This window comes from Echinops telfairi, unplaced genomic scaffold (assembly GCF_000313985.2).
Source record: "Echinops telfairi isolate 266 unplaced genomic scaffold, ASM31398v2 ScPeMD7_7420;HRSCAF=8458, whole genome shotgun sequence".
NCBI classification, from domain to species: domain Eukaryota; kingdom Metazoa; phylum Chordata; class Mammalia; order Afrosoricida; family Tenrecidae; genus Echinops; species Echinops telfairi.
This window is the reverse complement of record NW_022111320.1, coordinates 48,972,287-48,995,882: the sequence shown is the minus strand read 5'-3', so window position 1 is coordinate 48,995,882 and position 23,596 is coordinate 48,972,287. Positions and strand designations below refer to the sequence as shown.

General features: G+C 53.6%; 1 protein-coding gene across 2 annotated transcripts in view; it reads right to left on the bottom strand.

The window, feature by feature from the left end:
• Positions 1-3,000: 3,000 nt before the first annotated feature.
• Positions 3,001-23,596, bottom strand: part of KLHL18 (kelch like family member 18) — a 49,678-nt gene continuing 29,082 nt past the window's right edge. The window contains exons 2-10 of one of the 2 annotated variants that reach the window (XM_004703992.2): positions 20,923-21,053; positions 18,905-19,045; positions 12,715-12,913; positions 11,344-11,504; positions 10,917-11,053; positions 9,388-9,625; positions 6,272-6,376; positions 4,525-4,636; positions 3,001-3,645 (exon numbers count right to left, since the gene is read on the bottom strand). In XM_004703992.2, coding sequence (XP_004704049.1) covers positions 3,259-3,645; positions 4,525-4,636; positions 6,272-6,376; positions 9,388-9,625; positions 10,917-11,053; positions 11,344-11,504; positions 12,715-12,913; positions 18,905-19,045; positions 20,923-21,053 — 1,611 coding nt within the window. In that variant the 3' untranslated portion in view covers positions 3,001-3,258. The remainder of the gene's footprint in view (positions 3,646-4,524; positions 4,637-6,271; positions 6,377-9,387; positions 9,626-10,916; positions 11,054-11,343; positions 11,505-12,714; positions 12,914-18,904; positions 19,046-20,922; positions 21,054-23,596) is intronic. The other variant, XM_004703991.3, reaches the window with a different exon arrangement.

Here is a 23,596-nt window from a genome sequence, read left to right as displayed (position 1 = left end):
GGGAGCAATACTTCACTTACCTTCTCCAGGGTTAAAGGCATGTTCACACTGGTTCCACCAGTGGTTCATGTCCACCCACGTGGGTTCACTGCCCTCAAACCCTCATCTCTGAGGTATCCACAGGGGTTTCTTGGTTGGAATTTGAATGGAACCAGATTGCCGGGCCCTCTGTTGCAGGAGCGCTGGGCGGGCTAACACTACAAACCGCTTGTGTCACTTACGGCCCGATTTACTTACAATATTTAAAAAATAAAAATTGAATGGTGTATTGAAATAGCCCAGGTGTCCATAACAGATGACTAGATAAATAAAATGTGGTTATATACGTACAGTGAAATGATGATTCGGTCACAAAGATAAATGAGGTTCTGATACATGCCGCAGGAAACACGCACACTGCCAGACCCCTCTGATACGAAACAGGCACGCACATAGGGACCAAAGTTTATTAGAGGTTACGAGGGGCAGGAGTGGGGAGAAAACAAGGAGGTATTGCTTTAAGGTGCTGAGTTTCCGGAAGCAGATCACGGTGACGGTGCATAGCATGGTGAACAGAATCAGCGCCACTGAATTGTACACATAAAACGGCCAAAATGGCCACCGTTTTGTTCTTTATATATCTCATCACAAAATGACGTAAAAATGAAACCAAGGAAGGGCAAGGAGAAGAAATTAGGAGCGCGCTCTTTATTTCTCTTTGGTTTCTTAACACAAACATCATGCGTGCTATAAATAAAAAGGAGAGAAGCTCTTGGGAAGCAATGCATGGGAGAAGGGCAGAATTCCTCTCCAGGCGCCTCTTTGTGGTTAAGTCAGAAAGCTGGGCTTCAGCTCCCGTTCTGGCTTTGATCTTGGGCGAAACCCAGAAGGCTCCAAGTGTTCTTCAAGGGGAAATGCCCAAGGAGCATGGGCACCACCAGTGTCCTCTGCTCAGAGCTGGGTTAGACCCCAAGGTGCCTCCTGGCCAAACTCTTTCCAACATCCTGAGGTGAGGCCTCCTCCTTCAGCGATGTTACCATAAGGGTTCCAACGCCCAAGAGCCAGACCACCAGACCAGCCATTTGCACACTCATTCACCGTCGGACCGAGGAACCTGTGTGTGTGTGTAAAATCTGCTTACTTGTGCTTGATCTTACTTGAAAACCCTCTGTACCTCAGGTACAGCTGTGTGAGGCTCATACCAACAGGCGGGAGGGTGGGACTGTCCTCCAGCCCCCGGGAAAAGGATCCACCTGGCGCAGGTGTTCCAAGGACCCAGTGAGGCTCACTCAGCAAGCAGCCCACCAGCTGATTCTGAACTCGCTTCACAATCGAGGCCTCAAATTCACCAACGACAACATGACGGGCACGAAGGGCATTTCTCTGTAATGGGAGATTCGGAGCCCGCCATCCGTCACAGAGTCTGCTCCTAGAGGCAAAGCCCGCACAGGGAAGCACGTGTGGGTTGGTGGGCGAAGAGGGTGCAGCCCCACCATGGACCCAGGTCACACCGTATTGGATGCGAGTCATTAACAGTTAAAAACAAAAAGCAACATCAAGACCAAAATCCCCACATCGTTTTCAAGTGCTTGTGGCAGAGGCCCAGCTCCCACGTTTCGGGTGCAAAGGTCCTTCCCTTTGGATGGATGCGTGGCGATCGCACCGCTGGGAACCTGAAGGGTCCCGGGCTGGAGTGCTTCCCACAGGCTTTTGGGTGCCCCTCCAGGCAGGTGCAGAGAGGAGGTTAGCCAGATGGGGAGTTGGGACCCTAAGACCCAGCCTTGGGTCAATTCCTCCTTTCGTGTCGACTGGAAGAATTTTGTAAAACCAGATTTTGGCAGCAGCACTTGAAGGAAAAAGGCCTGAAGTACCACAGACTTGACGAGTTTTCTTTCTTCATCCTCTCTCCTTCTCCAGCTTGTTCTGGCTCGGTTACAGAAGCTGCAGGGAGGGCGCGGCTCCAGCGCCGCCCAGTGCACGGGTCAGAGAAGGTGGCCTCCCTCACGCGAGGTCCCGCCAAGGGAGGAGGAAGAGGAGCAACGGGCCTGGAGCCCTTTCAGGAAGAAATAAAAAACACTGCTGTTCTCTGCTGCAGCAGCCAGACATTCTTTCGGCCTGTAGTCCGTAAAGTGGTGAAGTCAGCTTCGCCTGACTCTAAAGGTCTGTTTTGCTGGTCAGTCGGAGGGGGCCAGACCCCTGGATCAGGGTGGGTGGGTGGAGGAGCAGTGGGCTGGCAGAGTGGATGAGGGTACTGGGGCAAGCTAGCTCCCAGCAGGTGGACGGAGCAAGCCCCTGGTGAAGGGGCTGGAGGTACAGTCACTGTCCCCAGAAGCATCTCGATGGGTAACATGACCCAAGAAGGAAGGTGAGAAACTGCCCACCAGTTTGTTCCCTGGGGCCAGACCAAGGAAAGGTCCGAGGTGGGGTGGGCGGCAGTGGGGGACATCCACCAGCCTCTGGAGCTGAGCTCTGGGCTGGGGCTTCTCTCTGAGAAGGTCGGCAGTCATTCCGCGGACTGGCTGAACCAGATTAAAAAACGTCCTCTGACAGGTGTGAAGACAAACACGGGAGCACCCTGCTACGGGGTCAGGCGAGAGGGCTCCGAGGGAACCCCTGGGCAGGTGGGCCAGGCCTCGGGGCCCTGGGCTCGGGAGGTGGGAGTGAAGGCCGCCCTTTTGACGTTGGGCCGCCTTCAGTTAAACACGCGTGTGCCTTTTAGTGTCTTTGTACTGTTTCCTTCCGGCAAAAAAAAAGTCCACGTTAAAAAAGATGTTCTTTTTCTTTCCAGTTTCCTGCAAGACTCTTTTCTGACTCTTTTCCCTCTCCTGAATAATAAGGTGATGACAAAACCCACATCCACCCTGCCGGGATCTCCGCTGCCCGGCGGAGACGTGCCCAGTGCCTCCCTTGCGCACTTCCTCCCTGGCCCGGCCCAGCGGCCGCCCCAGGGCGCGCTGGCCACCACGCGGCTGGCCGGACACGGCAGGCGGGGAGGGCGGGGCTGGCCCGCGCCCCGTGGTGGCGGGTGGGCGCCGGGCAGCGGGGCCCAGAGGGGCTTCTTGGGGCCCCGGCCCTGCGTCGTGATGGCCTAGGCCCGACGGGCGCAGGGGCAACCCACCGAGGGCAGGCTTGAGCACCTGGAAACCCCGTACCTGGGGAGGGGGTGCGCACCCCACCTTCGGGTCCACTGCTTCTCCCCGAAGCGGGGCGGTGCCGGAAGGAGCGCCTGTGTTTGAGGCAGACCCCCTTACCACCCCTGCGCATCCCACCCTCTCAGCCTCAGATGGTGAGGAGGGGGATGCAGCCCACACCGACCCCCCCCTCGTGGCACGCCATGGGCGCCATAAAGGTCCAGCGGTCCATCTCTGGGTCGTACATCTCCACCGAGCTGAGGTTCGACTGCCCGTCGTAACCGCCCACGGCGTAGAGGCGTCCACAGCTGGCCACCAGGGAGACCCGGCTCCGCCGCGTGTGCATGGGGACGATCAGGCACCACTGGTCGGCCGCCGAGCTGTACACTTCGGCGATGCTGAGGAAGCCCGAGCCGTCGTAGCCCCCGCAGACGAACAGCTTGCTGCCCAGGGAGGCGGCGCCGTGCCGGCAACGCTTGTTCAGCATGCTTGCGGCCGGGTGCCAGCTGGCCGTGTGGTGGTTGTAGTGCTCCACCTACGGCAGAGGGAGGGGGCGGGCAGGCAGTCAGGGCCAGTGCTTAGGCCACTGGGTCAGCGAGGGAGGGGCACTGGCAGGTAGCCCAGGGAGGAGGGCCTCTGCCAAGGGCACATGTGCCCTTGAGTTTACAACGACCCTTGAGCTTACAACAACGGGTGAGAGGTGCCCTAATCTGACCCCTTCTGTTTACAGCTAAAGAGGATTAACCCAAGGGTGCACTGCCCATGGGGGTCTCAACACAGCACTGGATGGCTCCACAGAACCACTGCTCAATGGCGGTTGACTGTATTCTGGGGGACAAAAAAATGCAATTTCAAGCCGATTGCACAGAAGAACACAAACTATTTAAAAAAATCACTACCATCAAGTAGATTCTGACTCATGGTGCCCCTACCGGACAGTGTGCTACTGCCCCTGTGGGTTTCCGAGACCGTCACTCTTTCCGGGAATAGAGACCCGTCTGTCCAACGGAGCAGCTGGTGGTTTGGAACTGCTGACCTCATGGTTAACAGCCTCAGCAGCCCAACATGTAAGCACCACGCCGCCAGGCCTCCTTGCAAATTCACGCTCTGTGCTTGAGACTTCTCTGGGAAGGGGTTTCACAAGGGCTCACGAGCCAAGGGTGGACGGCTGACTGGGTAGGGGCAGTGGCACGGCTAGGCTTTGCACTCCCCCCTCCAGCCCCCCACCGCTGTGGGTTCTGTGCACCCTGGCACCCTTCCTCCGGAATGTAAGAATTTCAGGGCATGTGCATGGTGCCCTGGAGTCTCGGTTTGTCTAGCCATGGCCAGACTGGCGGCGTTCTCCCAACAACTCTGTCTGAATGACTCTTGAGATGGGAGGAAGGGCCCTTAGTCCAGGAGGGGCCAGACTCACACTGTTGAAAATCTGCAGGCCGTCATGGCCTCCCGACACATATATCCTGCCCTCAAAGACTGTGACCCCCGCAGCGCTGCGATTGGAGCTCATCGGGGTCACCACGGTCCACCTGTAGGGGAGAGCCAAAATGGGAGGGGTGGAGTGAGCACCGTGCGCGTCCCGTCTTCCCAAGGTGGGCCGTGCTGCCAGACTCATCTTACCCTGAGCTGTGCTGTGTCCCCCTGTGCGCTGGACGGTCTCTTGCCCCCACCTCTCCTCCAACCCCCACTGCTGATTGCTCCCTCTGGCTCAAAATAGGCATGTCCCCACAATGCCTCCATCTCCCACAGACCTGCTCCCGCCCTGTGCTCCCATGCATGCAGGGCACCACCCGCTACCTCACTATGCGGCACTGGCAGAACTCGGGCTTCTGGTCTCTTCGGCTCGGCGTTCTTGTGGTCACCAAGTCCCAGCTGGTTTGACTCCCAGCCACCGCTTGTCCCCACCCCTGCTGCCCAGGCTCCAGCCTGCCACTAGAACCACTTTAATGACCCTCCCCCAAGCCCCAAAGGTGGTCCAGCTTTCAGACCACTCTCATCTGAACCCCACAGAGCCAGAGGCTCCTTGATGTTTCCTGGAAGGCGGGATTCAGATTCCCTGCTGAGGTTCTGCACCACCAGCTCAGGCCTACTTTCCAGCTTCCCTGGGTACGCGCCCCTGCGCCCTTCTCCCACTAGAGGATGATGACTGTCTCCAGTGCTGTCCCGTCCCTGAATGCACGGCTCCCACTGCCCACCCACACGGGTCTCACTGCAGCAGACGCCCACCTGCTATGTCCCTCCTCCCAGCCCCACGAGAGGAAGGTGCTCCCACCCTGCACCCAGCAGCTCTGGATACAGGCCTCCAGGGTGAGGTGGTGAAGCACCCTAGGGCTCCACTAGACCTGCCACTGCGCCCGGACCTTGGACACCTAGCTCGCCACGGGGAGTGAGCAGGCTGAGGGAATGGGATGGTGTTGGCTTACAAACACCCTGATGGATCCACTCACTAACTGGATTCGGTTTTATCACATAATTACCAAAATAGCCAAAGGGCGGAAATGAAATACCATATAGACTTGAGTATAAGCTGACCCGAATATCAGCCAAGGCACCTAATTTTACCACAAAAAACTTAACTAAGTATATATAGTATCGAGGCTACATTTTACCACGGTCCTCCATAAGCAATAATAGGTATTACGTGAAATGCCATGTTAAACAGGCTTCTTTGCCGCAGAATTCTGCAGAGCCCAATACATACTACATAATTTTGAAACCACTCGTACATATTATGGAAGAACAAGGACTTTGTGGGACAGCCTTCATTTCCCAAACTTACTTGGACCATATTAACTTTTTCTCCACCTGCCTGCTCTCCAACCCCAATCATATCCTACCCACTTTGGAAAATGCAGCTCATCTATTTCTTAGCTCCTCTTATCTGTCTTTACATAAAAGGGGGCTGATAAAACTGAGAGCATTAAGTAAAGGTCTCCCAGGATCAATACTTTCATCTGTTTTCAACATTTACTCATTCATTCATTTACTGAGCCAATAGTTACGAAACACCTATTCCATGCAAGACACTACAGGGCATAAGAAGGTAAGACATTATCTACCCTTAAGGTATATAAAGAACTGCAGCTGTGACTTTTCACTCTCTGTTTAAGAAGGCCCGGCTGCCCCGTGGCATGGGTGGGTGGGAGGGGGAGACTAGTTCTTACTTGTCCGTCTCGGGCGAGTAGGTCTCAACAGAGTTGAGGGAGGAGTTGCCATCGTAGCCCCCACAGACGTAGATCTGTCCATCCAGCACAACTGTCCCCATGGCACTGCAACAGACAGAGCTGTCAGCCCAGAGAGCCACAGGTGGCTGGCTCCGCTAGAAATACACCCCACCATCACCTGCCAAGCTCCCGACTAAGTGTAACCCCCAGGAATCTGACCAAGGAAAGGTGGGAACTAGAGGGGCTGAAGCTTCCCTGTGTTCCCTTACATCCCTCAACACACCCCCACCCCCACCCCCCGCCCGGGGCTCCCTCCATTTATCCTCTCTTCTCAGTTCTTGATGTCCTAGAACGCCCACCTGCCACTGGACTGTGCCGAGGGTCGGCACCCAGGTCAAATTCCCCTCTCTTCTTTTCCGAAAGTCACCGAGGACCACCCAGCAAGCAGCACTCTCTCCTGTCCCCACACTCCCCGAGTGCCAGGCCGCTCTCTTACAGCACTATCTATCACAGGTGCACATGCATCAAGCTGTGAGTTTTCACCAGGCCCTCGGCAGGTGCACTCTCCTAGGCACAGTTTGGAGTGCTGAGTAAGCCAAATGCCCCTGCCCACTGGCTGCTTACACTCTGGCACCGCGGGGAACCAGCATCTGATGGTTCCTTAATAGGGAGGCTTCCTGGAAGGCAGGGAAGGGTCTTCACCTGTGAGCCTGGGCTGCGCTTAGCACGGTGTTTGTCCACAGCCGGCCCTCAGGACGTGTTTGTTGCAGTTCTAACTTTCCAGACTCTGTTTCAGAAGTCCTAGTTTCATGCTCTCTGATGTAACCATTCGAGTCACCATTAAGCTTGACAGATGTCTCGTCATTACAGACAGGGCCTTGCACGGCCCCTGATCTGCCTTAGCAAGTGAAGCCACAGCTCCTGCAGGCTCTGCATTGACGACACGCGTCACGTGCTCTGCATCTGTCATCTCAGCCTGCAGGACAGGAAGCCTGGTCATCAGCGCTGGGCAGCTGAGCAGCCGCAGCTCGGGGAGGCTGGGCTCTCCCCTCAGAAAGAGGGCTGCTCAGGTACAGGCTGGACTCTGAAGATGTGCAGACCATCAGGCCAGGCTTTCTTAATATCAAAGACCCAGAGAGGCCTGGAGTCACTGAGCAAATCTTTCACTGTACCCAATGCCTCACGCGAAGTTAAAAAGCAAACCCCAAGCTGTGATTCTGTTTTCCAACCTGATGCTGGGGAGATGCAAAGTGAGTCTGGGTGTGGGATACACAGGAAAGAGCAACTCAATCGGGCTCACTGCCCCACTCGGCCTGCAAGAGGGAGGGCGCCTGTCTTGGGCACAGACTGTGGGAAGATCACGCACTCGCTGAACTTCTAGATGCTGACACAAGACAAACAGAAAAAGCGGAAACACAGGGGCTCAACCACACGTTCAGAGAGAGTGAAGAGAACCACTGAGTGCAGGGCACAAACCATCCGGGAAGCGATGAGCACAAATGTGACGAGATACAGGGGGACAGTCTGGCGGGAGACGACGTCTCACAGGTGGTCTGGGAGAAGGAAAGTGACAGCAGGAAGGAGGCTGTCACCGAGTGTCTGGGCAGACAGCTGGTGGGTTGTTAGGGGAGACGGGACGAAGAACATTTGAAGGCAGCCTGTGTTGGAAGGGGATGAAACCGAGCAGGACCCACGCTACTAGTATGAGGGCATTACCCCCAGACCGGGGAAGGCATGCCAGAGGGCCCTGCTCCCCCAGACCGGGGAAGGCATGCCAGAGGGCCCTGCTCCCCCAGACCGGGGAAGGCATACCCAGAGGGTCCTGCTCTCAGACAATACTCCCAGGGACATCGAAGCCAGGAAGGGCAATGGGTTGTTTTTTTTCTTTCCACAACAGAACCTACGTTGTGAGTCTAGCCTTACTGGTATAAGAGCAGATGCGTCCCAACTTGTGACCACACACGGTGACACTGCTGAGTACGGAAACTGTGCCACGTGGTCGTTGCACTTTTAGGTGGCAGGGGGTTTTCGAGGTAGCCTTGATCTGACAGACAGAGCAAGAGGGCTGTGAGGTGAGCGCTCAGATGGCAAACGACGGAGCAGAAAGGGCCTAGGAAAGCATCTCGCCTGGCGATTACCAGCTGCCCCGCGTTCTAAAGTTTGGGTAACTCATTTCCCCCTAAGGTTGGGCATATGCCACGGAAGCTCAAGGAAAGAGCTTCTGGTGAAACAAGTAGGGGCCTTGGCTGGTTGGCTGCTAGGCTGGGTCCCTGAGGAGGGTGCCACGTGACACCAGATCTGGTGCAGCCTCGCCGAGAGCAGAGGAACACGGAAGGGCTGGTCCGTTAAACCCCGTGAGCCCTCCAAGCTCACAGGGCCCGAGCCTGTCCTAGTTCAACCTCCTCTAACGTCCGGAGAGACGCTGCCCGTCCCTTCAGCACTCGGAAGGCCACCTGGAGGCACCATCTGCATGCCCTCCGGACCCACATCTTACGCAGGAAATGTGAGTGGGCAAGTGGTGGGAGGAACAAGCAGCTGACCTGCATTGTGGGCATGACAAACAAGCTTAGTCTGCCCGGCAAGTCCCTGTGCGCTCCAGACCCTGGGGGACGCGTGGTGACCCTGAAGTGAAGGACACAGCGTTGGCTTACAAAATCCCCCAGATCACCAGTGAGAGCCCAGGTGGGGTAGGGCTGAGGGGGTGAAGAATGTGCATGCGCATGTACCAATGCACCTATCTGTATCTATCTATAAATAAAATCCTGAATTTCCTTTTACCTTTAATGGAGTTAAATCCTCCTCCTTCACATTTCAACTCGAATCTCAAATTTCTGTGAGATCTTCCCACAGATCTAGTTCCATTCCCTCCTCAGGCCCCCCTCCCACCTGTTTCCAGCTCTTGTCTGGCAGCCAGGATAGCGGTGCAACGTTCCTGCCTCAACCCCCAGCTCCTCGGAGGACACGCAAGTACTTCCTTCCAGGCAGGTGGGGCTCGCTCCCAGGAGCTGCTGGCAGTGGGCTTTACCTTTGTGGTCTGTCTAGCATGGCGCTCCCCAGGAGCGAGGGGTGTGTTTGTGTGCATTCAGACTGCAAACAGGATGTCCAGGAATACCTACCTTCTCTTGCTATTCATGCTGCCCACTCTGGTCCAGGTGTCCGTCTCTGGGTTGTAGACTTCCACAGTGCTCAGCCGGAGCTGGCCGTCGTAGCCCCCGATGGCATAGAGCAGCCCGTTCACCACGGCCACGCCCACGCGACTCCGGGCTGTGGTCATGGGGTGGCACTTCTCCCAGCGATTGGCGATGGGGTCGAACACTTCCACCACGTTCAGGGAGTCACCTGCATAAAAATTTGCTACTCACATGAAAACCCATGCGGCCACATGCCTGGATCACAGTTCTTGGGCAATGACTTAGGCGAGGATTTAACTCGACTCTCTCAACTCTTCCCAAAGACCTGACCAACAAGAGGGCCCATGAAGCCTTGTCAGCCACAGTGACATGAAATGAAGTGTGTCCCCGCGGGTGAAGGGAGAACTGACTTGCTCTGGCGGGCTTCACACAACTCAAACGTTAACAATTGAACACAAGAAAGATTTCAGCCACGGAGGACCTCGAGTCCCATCCCTCAGGGAGAGTCGGACTCGGAGAGGAGGCATTGCTTTCTGGAGAGGGCCGCTCTGTTACGATCAAGCACGCTCTCTGAGCCCAAGATGGACGTAAGTCAGCTCTGAGTCCCCCCACCCAGGAGGCACACCCCTCTCGAAGGGCTCAAGCTCTGTGGCTAATACTCATCTGCCTGCGGGTGACCCCAGCAGGTGGCTTTGTGGCCTCGCCCCCAGAATGGGAGGTGGGGCTAGCATCTAGTGCAGAGCTGCTTTAAAGACTGAGGGCAAAGCATCGAGCCTGGGTCTGAGACACACCAAGCCAAGCTGCCGCTGTGGATCCTGACACATGGCGGCCCCTCGTGGGACAGAAGCAGGGCTGAGCTCCAGCTAGGGCTTTCTTGACTGCCATCTTTATGGAAATAGCTCACCAGGTACTACTTCCCATGGTGCTGCGGGGCTAGGCTGCCCATGTTGCCCTCTCGGCATCCACGGCCCAGGGGCGGGGAAGACCTGACTGCTGGGCACACCCGGATGACCAAGCACACACATAGGAGAGGGGGTGAGTCAGAGTATGTCCTGTGTGCTTGGAGAGGGGCATTATTGCAGTCTAGCCTGAGATTCCTCATATGACTGACCGTGACGAGCCTGGTACAGGGACTCCTCCCCAGCGGTATCCTACCCAGAGCTGAGTACGTGACGGAAGCCACTGTGATGATAGGGACAGTGTGCTGGCTCGGGCGTCTGGACACCAAGGTCTGGTCTTTGGTCTGCCTGCACCATCTGTGTGAGCAGAGGGGAGGCTCTCTGGACCTACACGGCCCCATCCGGACAGGAAGAGCTCTCCACGGTCAACATCCTTTAGCTCTGACACGCCGAATCTGAGGTCCTAATACCTGACAGGCTCTCCCTGCAGAAGGCTGACAAAAGTGAAAGGGGGCCAGGCCCACGGAGAGGACCCGGGAGGGCCAGGTTGTGTCCTGGTGCCTCGTCGTCCACGGAGTCTAAGCCAGGGCTCTGCAAAGGGGAGCTGCAAGGTACCTGCTGAGTTGAGGCCGCCTACAGCATAGATGAGGCCCGCGATGGAGGTGCAGCAGCGGGGCCGCGTTCGGAAGGCTGGCAGGTGGGGCCGGCGCTCTGGCATGAGGTGATAGTCCTTCGCTTCATCCACCAGGTCCCTGGAATGAGGGGGGAGATGCTAGGACGGGAGGTATGCTTCACACCTGGTCCGCATGTGCACTGTTTGAGGCTGGCTTCTCTTTCTCCAGTGGGAAGGAGGAGCCTTCCAGATGGGGTGGGTTCGAGGAACCGGGGTGACTTTGAGGGGAGTCCACTGCAGTCGGCAGGGTGGGGGCTACAGTGGCCAGCTTCTGGAGGGTTGGTCGGCAGCGACGGTCTGCCTCCCGTCTCCACTCGGGTCGGGACTTCCTTTTTCCCAGCACCGCACCCCGGCTGACGTAGGTCTCACCTGCATTTGTGGCAGCATCGCACCAGGTCATCCTGTTGCACCCGGTCTGACAGGAACTGGGGTCGGCAGAGAGGCAGGCGGATATTGGACAGCAGCTCAGGCAGGCAGGCCCCCCTCTGCTCTCGGTCATATCGGATCCAGGCCAAAGCAGCTTCAAAGACCTGCCAAGGCAGAGGTGAGGCTCTGGCTGATGGGAGTAACACCTCCCAAGCAGAGGCCAGGCACCCCCAGCAATGCCCAATCTCAAACCCCACGCCCTGCTCCACTGGGACCCTCCTGGGGGCCCATCCATCTTCCCTCCCACTTGTCTCCTGACTGCAGCTCCCTCTCTCTGGGCCCTGCTACTCTGCTTGGTCCCGTCTCTCGAAACTGAGGCCATGGCTCCTGGGAGCAACTTCCTGGTTTCCAGGACCACTTGCTAAGAAGGAAAGCCCAGCAGTGGTTTCTTGCTCCTTTCCGCTCTCCCTTGGGCACCCTCACCCGGAAGGAAAGCTCTGCTGGTGGGAAGTCCGGCTCTTGAGAGTCAAGTCCCCCTCTGATTGCGACCTGCCCTGTCATGTCTGACAGAGGACACGCTGGTGACGACTCCTCTTGGCTAGGGCCTGCATCCTATGCAGCCCTAGGCCCTCGGTGTCCCCCTTTCACTGTCCCCTCTCTCCTAAAGGATCCTTCACATCTTTTCTTCCCCGCTCCTCAACTTTCTAACACTTCTCCCTCAGCCTCACCCTCAGCGGAGAAAAGAGAAAACCAATCAGAAGCACCTCTTCCCAGCATCTCCCGGGTGTGGGTATCGGCTCCCCCTCTGGGGTAGAGAAACACCCTGCATTCCAATCAAAGACAAACCCTCCGGCCGAGACCCTGTCTCTTCCGACTCATTCCGGCAGCTCTGCCCCCCTTTCTCCTGCATTACCAGTTCTCTCACTCCTGGAAACCCTCCCCTCTGGCAGGCAGTTTATGGGATTATCTTCCCCACCCTAAGGAAACAGAACAAAGCCCTCTGGGCTTCACATTCCTTTCGAGCCCCAACCCTCTGCTCCTCTTTAGAACAAGACTTTCAAAAAAGTTACCTTTACTTGCTATTTCTAGTTCATGGCTGTTATGAGAGGACATTTTGGTTTTGATAGTAAGTATTAGAAATAACACAAGCATCTAAGAATAAAGAAATTGGGTTGATCAAAGTCAATGGAATCTTAAGACACTAAAATTGGGGGGGGGAACAAACTAAATAAATGCATATGATCAAAGAAGACCATGCCCATGAGGCACAGCCGCATATACAGCATGACCTTAACTTTACAAAAAGAATGAATGAAAAATAAAGATTTTTAAGAAAAACGACATTTCATCTGTCACTTCCCTGTGTCCACCTACCTGCTCCTCTGATTTCACGTTCAGCTCGTCCCGGGACACCAGCTCCAGCACGTCCTCTGGGGGCAGGGCCAGGAACTCTTCTGACATGGACACCTCCACAAAGTGCTGGTGGACGAAGCTGTTGGCCGCGTCGTAGAGCACGGCACACATCATGGTCTCGGCAAACTGCCGCACACCCAGGCAGTTCTTGGGGTGAAGCCTTTTGGCATACAAAGAGACAAAGAAAAACCTTATGGGGCAGGGAATGGTGTCTTCCCGCGCCCGGATCATTCTCAGGTTGGTGCTGGGCGGGGCCACCAAATGAAAACAGCCCTGGGCCTTGTGACAAACCTCCAATGAGACAGGAGGTGAACAACTTCTACAGGTGCAAAGTGAAGAGAGATGATCCTCCTAGCGCTCCATGGGTCTTGGGGGCCGGAGGAGTCGGGGTACGCTGTCCGGGAAGGAGACCAGCACACGTGGTGGAGAACCTGTCAGTTCTCCCTCCTTCCGTGTCTGGCTGGGCATCAGAGGCCCTGCTCCCCAATGACCAGTCATTGGGAAGGTGCTGACGTTGTCACCAAGGCCAGGAGCCTTTTACATACATTTTCCCAAGTTGTGTGAACAACCCTGTGAGTGTACAGGGGATCCTTTTTAGGTGGAAAAGTGAGCCTGAGGCGTTTATTTCTTCACAGCTCTAACCACAGTTTGTGGTGCTCACAAGCCTTTGCTCAGAGGCAGACCCACACTCAGTGGGACCAGGGAGGCTTGGGGACATCCTGGCCCTGTGACTCACAGGGCAACCGGGGAGATATCTTGGGCTTCCCAGGTGTTGGTAGTTCTCTGCCCTGTAACAACTCACCTCCTTGGGTGGGGGCCACGATGAAGGAAGAATGTGGGAACTACGGGGATAAAGTCACGAAAACCACGACATACCCACACACCTGGAGGGAACGGGTCACTGGGCCGAGGGGCTCGGGGACATGGTCTTGGGGTGCACCAAGGTCACTTGGCGTAACATCGCCCAGGGGGACATGCTCTACATCCTCCTTTGGTGAGTGGGACAACGGTCTCAAAGGCTTGAGCGAGTACTGGCGGCATAACTCTTGGTTCCTCTCCATCCAGAGGAGAAGAGTAAGACATCAAAGATGCCCGGGCACAACTGGCCTAGTGGACATGAGCGCATCACCCCTACAGGTCGAAGAACTGGATGGATTGTACCACTACCAACGGCTCTGAAAAGGATCACAACACAAGGCTCTGGATCAAACAGAAGGGGCGACAGGGTTAAGCGCCGTGGCTGATAACCACGGGGACTCAAACCCACCACCTGTCTGTCCCATGGGAGCAAGATGTGGCTGCCTGCTTCCAGCAGGAGCGGTGCTACTCTGTCCTATGTGAGGTTGCTGTCAGTTTAAGAATTGACTTAATGGCAGTGGGTTTGGGATAGAGAGAGAAAAACACAGAGATTAAAGCCCCAAATCATGAAAAAGACCCAACCAGGCTTGCAGGCTGGCTCGAGACTGGTGGAAACCCCCCAAGATTATGGCCCTTAGCCACCCTTCAGCTTGGGACGTAGTAGAATAACCAAGCCTTTAAGATGAAAAGGGCAATATTCACCCCCAACGCTGTGGCCTTGAGTCTCCTTCAGGTCTGGAAATGAACCCCATGGCTCAATTTCCAGCCAAATAGTCCTTGGGTCTCTCAGGTGAGACATCAACACCAGTGAGGTTTGCACTCCTTGTAATAAGCTGCCGATTGAGATCCAAAGGGCAGCACCGAGCCCAGGGCAAAGTTCAGAGGAATTAGGAAAGAGGGAGGGGGCGGGACACAGGAAGAAGCAGGAGACGTGGTAATAGTCAGTGAGAGGAAACAAAATGGGTATGAATCGTTGAATAGAAAACTGCTGTGCTGGACGAGCTCCCAATAGAACGATTTAAAGGAAAGAAAGCTGACGTGCTCTGCGAACCGTCATGCAATTCACAACCAAAAGTTAAAGGAACCGCAAACAGAAAGAGCACAGCAGCGTGCGTGCCGGGGAAGCAGCACCAGCACGGTGCCCACCGCGACGGGACGGCTGTTTCTACTGCTGTGATGTGCTCCTTGCTACTTTTAAAATGTTACATGTTGTTAATTTATTATTAATGGGGAGTGGATACACACATCCTATCATGCCACAGCTCGGTCACGGCAAGCAGTAATGTACAGTTGCTACTGCAGTCCTCCTTACGTCTCGCGAGCCTGGAGTATGGCTTGGGAAATCTTGGAGGCAAAAGCAGATCGTGAGCCTTTTCTCCTTTTGGTTTTGTGACTGATCATCGGTGGTAGGAAATGCTATTTATCAGATGAGAAATTGTCCAGGTTTCCTTTCCTCCATTATAAGGCTTTGTTTTTTTGTGTGTTTATTTTCTCTTAAAAATATAGGTGACTTCCCCCCAACTACCAGGACCCCAATTCTGCCTTGCAGACCTGGTTAGACCAGCTGATGCACAGCGCTACAGATGGGAATTGGAAACGCAGGGAATCTAGGACAGATGAACCTCTCAGGACCAGGGGTGACAGTGGCGATACCAGGAGGGAAAGGGGGTGTAGAAAGGGGGAATTGATCACAGGGAGCTACATATAACCTCCTCTCTGGGGGACGGGCAGCAGAGGGGTGGGTGAAGGGAGACGCCGGGCAGTGTAAGATAAAATATAATAATAATTTATAAATTATTAAGGGTTCATGGGGGAGGGGGAGGGGGAGGGGAAAAAAGGAAAAAGCTGATTCTGGGAACCCAAGAGGAAAGTGAATTTTGGGAATAATGTGGGCAACAAATGTATAGATGTGCTTTACACAATTGATTTATGTATTGTGATGAATTGTATGAGCCCCAATAAATTGATTAAAAAAATATATATAGGTGACTTAAAAATATAGGCATAGATTAAGCACTACGTTATCATTGTCCCCCCAGAACCAAAGGCTTTGGAGTGCCAGTTTATAAGCAACAGGCCTAAGAAGGACCGAAAGAGCAGAGTCTTTAAGGAGCCTGGCTGTACAAGAAGTCTAAATTCTACAAAACTGATGCTACATTCTGGTCTGAACTGGCTCTGTCCACACAGACCAAGAAAACATGCACGCTGAGCAACACCCTTTGTAAAGCAAAGAGGATGCAGAATGAGATACGCTGCTTTCTCCCAGCCACCCAGCTCCTCAGAGGCAGGCAGCAGTGACTTGAGGCAATTCCTGGCGTGCTTCACTAATGTTTCTGGTCTTCCGAACTAGGTCTCAGGGAAAAGTTTTGGAAAATACCCGTCACCAGCGCTCACCTAAAGCAAGGAGGCCCCTCCATCCAAAGGTCACAGGGAAAAATCAACGCCAGCCTTAGGTTACATATATAAAGCAGCAAGTAATATCTGATGGCCTTAGGAAAGATTACTCTTAAAAACATCGATGCCTTCCTCACGATGGCTCTCCCTCCTCAGAACAATTCCCCTCGAGTCATTCACAACCAAACCTTTAGAATCAAGGCTTGACATGGAAGGGCTAAAGGGCTCATTTTCCAGGACGCCTGGGGAGGGGAGCCCAGCACCTTCTGCAGGAGAGAACACGGCCTCAGATAATAGGGCAAAGGCAGGGACGAGGCAGAGGTGGCCCTCAGGCAGGCGCCTACAGAGCCGAAGGAAGAAATGCCAAGGACGGACGCCAAAGCATCAGGTTTTACGTTTCAGGACGCGCCCCTCAAAGGGGCTCGGCTTTAAAAAACACTGTTCTAAATAGGCATCTTTTAAGGTGACAGTACTTTTTGGCAGGGCTTGGAGTTGGTTCAAACCCACCAGGCACTCCGCAGGAGAAAGATTAGGCGTTCTGCCTCCATAAGGGGTGGTATGCGTCAAGTGGGTTTGGGTTTGGAATCAGAGTGGACAGTGATGACCTCGACAGCCTCTAGGTGGGGCTGCTGTCCTCTTGGTGAAGGGCCGGGGAGAGCAGGGCACATGCACTTACTCATTTCCAGAGTCTACTTCAACAGAGACGCAGGGTGACACAGGAAACGTCTTTGGCTGTAACCCGAAAGGTCTGTGGTGGAGTCCACCCAGAGGCCCCTCAGAAGAAAGCCCTGGGGATCTACTTCTGAAGAACCCACCATCACAGCCTGCAGTTCTACTCGGACTGTGGGGCTGTCTGTCTGACTCTGGTTGGCTGGACTCTCGGCTTTGTGGGGACACAGATATGCACCCTGTCCAGTCTCTCCCTCGGAAGATCACAGAGGTGTGCGTGCTACCCCCTCCCTGCCCACTCCCCATAGGCATCTCTCCGGCCCACCCCCGAAGGCATCCTGGGGCAGGAACACAGCTTGGTTCTGGGGGCCTCTCTCATCCTGCAGTCTCGATTTGCATAAACCAGAAACACTTATCCCAGCAAAACCCACCCCCCTGCTGGCATCCGTAGGCAGGTGCCCTGCAGCCCAGCCATCATTACCATGGTCATGTTGCCTGGCTGCACACAGCAGTACTCCGGGACAGCTGTGTGGGCAGGAGGGAGACACAAGCAGGGAGCTGCTGGGTGCCAGGGAGTGAAGGAGCAGGAATGAAGGGTGGGGAGGGCCGTGCTTGGGGATGAGCTGCAGGCCGGCAGAGATGAGGTGGGAGAAAGCTGGTGGTCAGGACGGGGACCATGTGGTCACAGAGGGCTCCAGCAGAGGCAGGGGTGCAGCCTGTGTGTGGCCTTGTGGCCCAGCACTCACACTCGTGATCAAGACTCTGGGGGTTCAAGGGCCTCGGCCTCGTGACTAAGGGCTCTCTGACATCACAAGGCCCTAGAAGACCTACTAGACCCACTGCCACATGCTGGGAGCAGGTGAGAGTGCTTGGACCTGTAAGGAGCCCTGGGGCCCACTGGTTAAGTGCTTGGCTGCTCACTAAAAGGCCAGCAGTTCAAACCCACCAGCTGTTCCACAGGCTAAAGATGTGGCAGCCTGCTTCCATGAACTCAGTCCTATAAGGTCACTGTCTCCAAGATCGACAGACCCCTCAGGGCCAATCACAAGAGGAGCGATACCAGGAGGGGAAGGGGAAAGTGGGGGAAGAAGGGGAGAACCAATCACAATGACCAATGTGTAACCCCCGACCAGGGGGACAAACAACAGAAAAATGGGTGAAGGGAGACAGTGGTTAGTGTAAGACATAAAAAAAAAAATAAAATAAGTGATAAATTATCAAGGGTTCATGAGGGAGAAAGGGCGGGGAAGGGGGGAAATGAGCTGACACCAAGGGCTCAAGTAGAAAGAAAATATTTCACCAACGGTGATGGCAACAAATGTACAAATGTGCTTGACACAATGGATGGATGGATAGATTGTGATAAGAGCTGTATGAGCTCCCGATAAAATGATTTTTTTAAATGGTCACTGTCAGAATCAACCAGATGCCAACAGATTTTATTTGGTTCCTACTCTTAAAGAGCTCACCGGCTTTACAAGGATGAAGGGTATGTGTATGGGGTATGTGTGTGGGGGGTGTTTTGTGTTTGTAGGGCAGAAAACCCCAGGAGGTGAAAAGTGGGTTGGCTCTACAAGAGCTGGATAAAAAGTAAGGTCAAGAAACTCAAGGAGGGTCAAACCCCACTACCCAAGGGTCCATGGTGATTCCTCGTGACCCCACAGGACAGGGCAGAACTGTCCCTGTGGGTTTCTAAGACTATAACTGCGCGACTGGTGGTTGCAGATCGCAGCCCAGCATGTAACCACTATGGCAGCAGGGCTCCTACACGGCGGGTCAGGGGTCTCCGGAAAGATGGAGATAGTGGTGAGAGCAGTAGAGGGAGAAGACCAGAAGATGTCAGCTGTCATGCCAACAGAGGGAGCGTCCCCAAACCCAAACCCCCCACTGCCACCGACTCAGAGACCCCAGGGGGCAGAGACGAAAACTCCTCACGGGAGCGGACAGGCTCCCTTGGAGTGGCAGGTGGGTTCAAGTGATTGACCGGGAGGCTAGCAGCTGGTGCCTGACCCCCCACGCCACCAGGGCACCTTAAGGGAGGATGGGCAGAGTCATGTTCCGCAAGGGGTCACAGCAGAGCAGTGGATCTGCTTGGGGTCAACATCGTAAAGTGTCACCTGTGCAGAGTGACCTTCTCGGCTCACTCCTTTCACGTGAACAACACGCTCCAGGGCAAGCATGGGAGTCCAGAGAGGAGACAGACCCGCCCTGTCCCCGGCCGAGCCCTCACCGTTCTCGGAGGAACGTGCAGCAGGCCTCTCTGATGCTCTGCAGCTGCAGGAAGCTCGCCCCCATGAGCAGCGACTGGACGTTGTGCTGGTCGATGGCAAGGTGGCCGTTGTAGGCGAAGTTGATCAGAGCCTCCAGGGCGCTGGAGGGGAAGAAGGGGAGGGGAAGGGTGGGCCGGTGCTCGGACGGAGAACGGATGGGCCCGCTCGAAGATCCGTTTAGCTTCTGCCCTCTGAGCCACCCCGCTGAATGGCGATAACCACTTTCTCACAAAGACTCATTCTACTTCTGAAGTGGTCTCTACTCAGCAAGCGACTTTATTACAGGAATGAAGGGGGAGCGGTTTTCAACCACAATCGAACTGCTTAATGAGTCAGCGGCAGTCCCGGTTCGAGGTCCCTTTTCCACCGATCGGCCGCACCCTTAACCTATAACCCCCCATGTTCCTGTGGGGTCTTTGGGGTTCTCATTTTGGGGTGGCTGCTATCTAATATTCCAACCTCTAAACGTGGAATAACTCATTCCCTTTATTGGTAGGCACGATGGCTGCTGCTATCTTAGTGCCGTGCTAAAGAATATTTTCAGAATATCAGTACGTTGGTATAAATTTCCAGAATGAGCTTTTTTACATTTCTTCAGCCATCCAATCCGCACTCAGCATATAACCTAAAGTGCTTCCACAAGGTTGCCTGTGGCCTGGTCTCTCTCCCCCTCTCTCTTTTCCGTCCTCACACTCTTCAATGGGCTGACTTCTCTCTCTGTCAGGCTCTTTGCATTGGCTGCTCCCTTAGTTGGGCGGGAGGGAGATGATGGTGGGGGTAGGGGGTGCTTCCTGGAGGGCTGACTTAAATTAAGCCTTAATTGGTTCTCAACCAATCACTGTCATTTTGCCACTGTTACGAATCGGGCGACCCCTGTGAAAGGGTCGTTCAAACCCCAAAGGGGTCGAGACCCACAGGCTGAGAACCACTGGTGTAGGGTGTGTCTTAAACCAGTCTCTTTTGGGACAGAAGAGAGATTAAACAGGCTAGCAGGGCAGAGATGGAGGACGAGAGCTGCCAAGGCACACGAAGACCACCCCCAGGAGCATAAGCCCAGAGAGACACAGGCCCCACACAGAGAGAAAAATCTCCTTCCCAAGAGCCAACCCTTGACTTCATCAGTCTTCCAGCCTCCTAAATCGTGGGAAAATAAGTTTCTGTTTGACAAAGCCACCCACTTGTGGTATTTCCATGAAAGCAGCAAGAGAGGACTAGGACTGTGGGTTCACGCCTGCCTCTGGAGACGCACGCCCGTGTCTGTCTTTTTAACTACCTGAGATTACGGCCACGGCGTGGGCATGTAATTCCTGCTCCCACTTATGCGGGGAGGAGCAGCTTTGACCATCCACAGGGGGCCACACAGTCTTCTAGCTCTTTCCCCTCAGTGCTCACCACGCCCTTGGCAAGGATCACCTCGACTTGACCTCCTTCTGACCCATGACATCGAGATGTCCCCACCATCTTCTAGGCAGCGCGGCCCCATAGAGTAACTACTGGCCACAGGCAACTATTTAAAATGAAATGGAAATGAGACTTGAAATTCAGTCCTGCAGGCCCACCAGTCACATATCAAGGGGTCCACAGCGAGTGTGGCCACTAGTTACTATTTTGGACGGTACAGAAAGAGCTTGCGGGCAGTACTGCTCTGGACTGTGGATGAGGCTATCTGTGAACGACTTTGCCAGCTGAAATGGCCAGCACAGAAAAGCCCAGAGGATAATAAACCACTTTGGACCCAACACCTGGTTTAAAAGGCATCTTAGATCCTGGGTCTCGTTACAAAGTTTTACTCACCAGTAGTTGTCTAAGAACAGGATCAAAACTTGCAGGCCAATGGCAGATGTCCTAACGTGTCCACTAGGTGCGTGTCACTGTGCTAGGCCCTGTGTCCTGCCGTGTGCCCTCCAGTGACACCAAGCCCCCAGCGGAAGCTGCGCTTGGAGGGCAGCCTGTGAAACCCAGGGGAAGGACTGAGTACCTTGGGTCCATTCCTTGCATGACAATCTCATCCTGCTTACACTCCATCATGTCGTTTGTAAACATAGCGTGGAAGTACGGGATTGAGGCTGCCAAGACGATCCGGTGAGCACTGAATTTGTGGTCCCCGATCTGCGGGCAAAGTGAAATAAAAAGATAAGACACTGAGGATTGCAAATACCAAAACCCAACCTGCCCCCTCCACAGCCTGGCAGTCTGCCCGCTGTGATGGTACCAGAGGTGTCAGGGCAGGGAGCTGAGGATCATCAAGAATGGTGTAAGAGCCAACATACTCAGGATGGGAGACCAGTATAAACAGGACATTCTTTTCTCTATCTTTTAAAAAAATCCTTTTATTGGGGGCTTGTATAACTCTTATAACAATCCATCCATCCATTCATCCATCGTGTCAAGCACATTTGTACATTTGTAAAGAAGACATTCTAAGGACATATTAAAAGGGTTAAAAAAAAGGGCTCAAGTAGAAAGAAGATGTTTTGAAAATGATGGTGGCAATATATGTACAAATGTGCTCGACACGATGGAGGGATTGTCTTAAGAGCTGTACGAACCCCCAATAAAATGATTTTTTAAAAAGGGTTAAAAAATGTAAACCTAAATGTTTCACAGGGTATTTTTCACATCTATGGAGGTCTCCACTACATCTAGAACCACCTCAAACTGCTTTCGCACAATATCCCAGCCCCACCCTGTCTCAGATGGCAGATGGATGGCAATTGTACAACTCTTCTTGATATGACTGAATTATTGAATTGTATGACATGTGGATAAAGTGCTAATACAACTGTTAAATTTTTTTTTAAAGGCAGATGGAATAGAGCAAAAAAGAAAAACCAACCCTAAAAAAAAATCCAAGAACACACGAACGCTTACGTGCATTCCTTAACAAGAGTAATAACTTAGTGCAGAGGGAGATGAGGTGAACGAGACCACTTGAACAGCAGCCTGCCTGGGCATCAAGGGCAGAGTGGGCATCCCAGGGCAAAGGCAGAGGGTTGTGGTGGATAACAAGCTGGAGAACCTCGCGGCAGCTCCGGCCAAGCTCTGCAGGACCCACCCAGCCGGAGGCGGCAGTTCTAGTTTGTAGCCAATGCCCATCCTCATTCCCTTGGCTTGAGTGGTTCTATAAAGTCTCTTCCAACTATCCGCCAAAGGATTTCCCCTTCAATAAGTGTTGCCATTTATAGCTCCCAAGTCATATAAACATTTCCACTTAAGAACTTTTCCACTCCTTGGAAACTGCTAACTGATCATTTTTCTCTCCCCCTTCTTGGTTCCACATTAGTGAAAGGCCGGGGCATTGCACTACCCGATGCTGTTTTTTCTTTAAGTCCAGTTCTGTCATTAGGTTATCTTTCCATTCAACTTCAGGGTATCTGTAAAAGGGCTTAGAAGAACACACACATATACGGAGGCACTATCTTCTCAATGCAGGGAGACACTGACCAGATTCGTTGTGCTCCCCCATGTAATTCGTGCGTGTGAAAGTTGGACACTGAATAAAGAAGATTGAAGAAATATCCATGCATTTGAACTGTGGTGCTAGAGAAGAATATTCAAAGTACCACAGACTGCTAAAAGGACAAACGGGTCTATCTTGGAAGAAGTACGGCCAGAATGCTCCTTTGAGCCAAGGATGGCAAGACTTTGTTTTAATTTCTAACCCGGCTTCCTTGGTTTTAGAAGGCCCCTTTTCCTTCTTCAGGAGGGTTTTGCTCATCTTTCATGCATGTGGTGTTTTCTCTAGTCTCTCTAGATAGCATAGTTTAAAATAACCACCTTTCCCCTGTCTCTCCTCCCTGCTGTCACTGCCTCCCCTGAATCCCTTTCTCCCCACCTGCTTTGGCTTTGACCTTTTATATGAGAGGTTGTCGTCAAATGTGTGCCTAAGCTTGGAGAGCTAAGAGGGAGGTACTTTTTAAAAAAAGCTACTGGGAAGCTGTGTGTGAGAGGTTTATGAACGTGTGAGCTTCAGGTTAAATGTGACCAGTCAAGGACCTGCCACTGATTGGAGACGCCTAAAAGTATTAGGACTTTTTCTCTGGGTCTAATTTTATCAGAGAAGGATCCTCTAATCCAGTGGTTCTCAACCTTCCCAATGCCGCGACCCACAGGTTGAGAACGCTGCTCTTGCATGACAGTGCCTAACTGACACTCGGTGAAAAGGAGGACGACAGTACTATCGCTCAGAATTTTGCCTTAAAAGTACTTTCCCCCACAGTCCATCCCTCTATGGATGGTGTGCTTGAACTTGGAGCCTCTGGTCCAATATCTGAGACTAAAACTCCCCCTGAGAGAGTGAGGGGTGGTGGTGGTGATGGTATAGGCATCTAATGTCACACGGAGTTTCAGCTCATGATCCTGTTTCCTGAATTCAGGGGCTCTAATTCTGGAGGTGCTCTGCAATACAAATTCTTTTTCTTCTGGGTGCCTCACCTTAGCAGGCACTTAGCTCCCAGCTTTACTGGCCCATTAAGCCTGTCACACAGACTTCCTTAACAGCCCTTTGTTGTCTTGGTGCTGATCTCTCTGACCCACTCGACTGTACTTTAATACGGTTATGGAAGGAGATGCAGCTAAAACAGTGCGCTCCATTTCTAGGGGTTTATTCCCGGTGTAGAAAGTAAACATGGCTAGAGACGATGCTCTGTTTC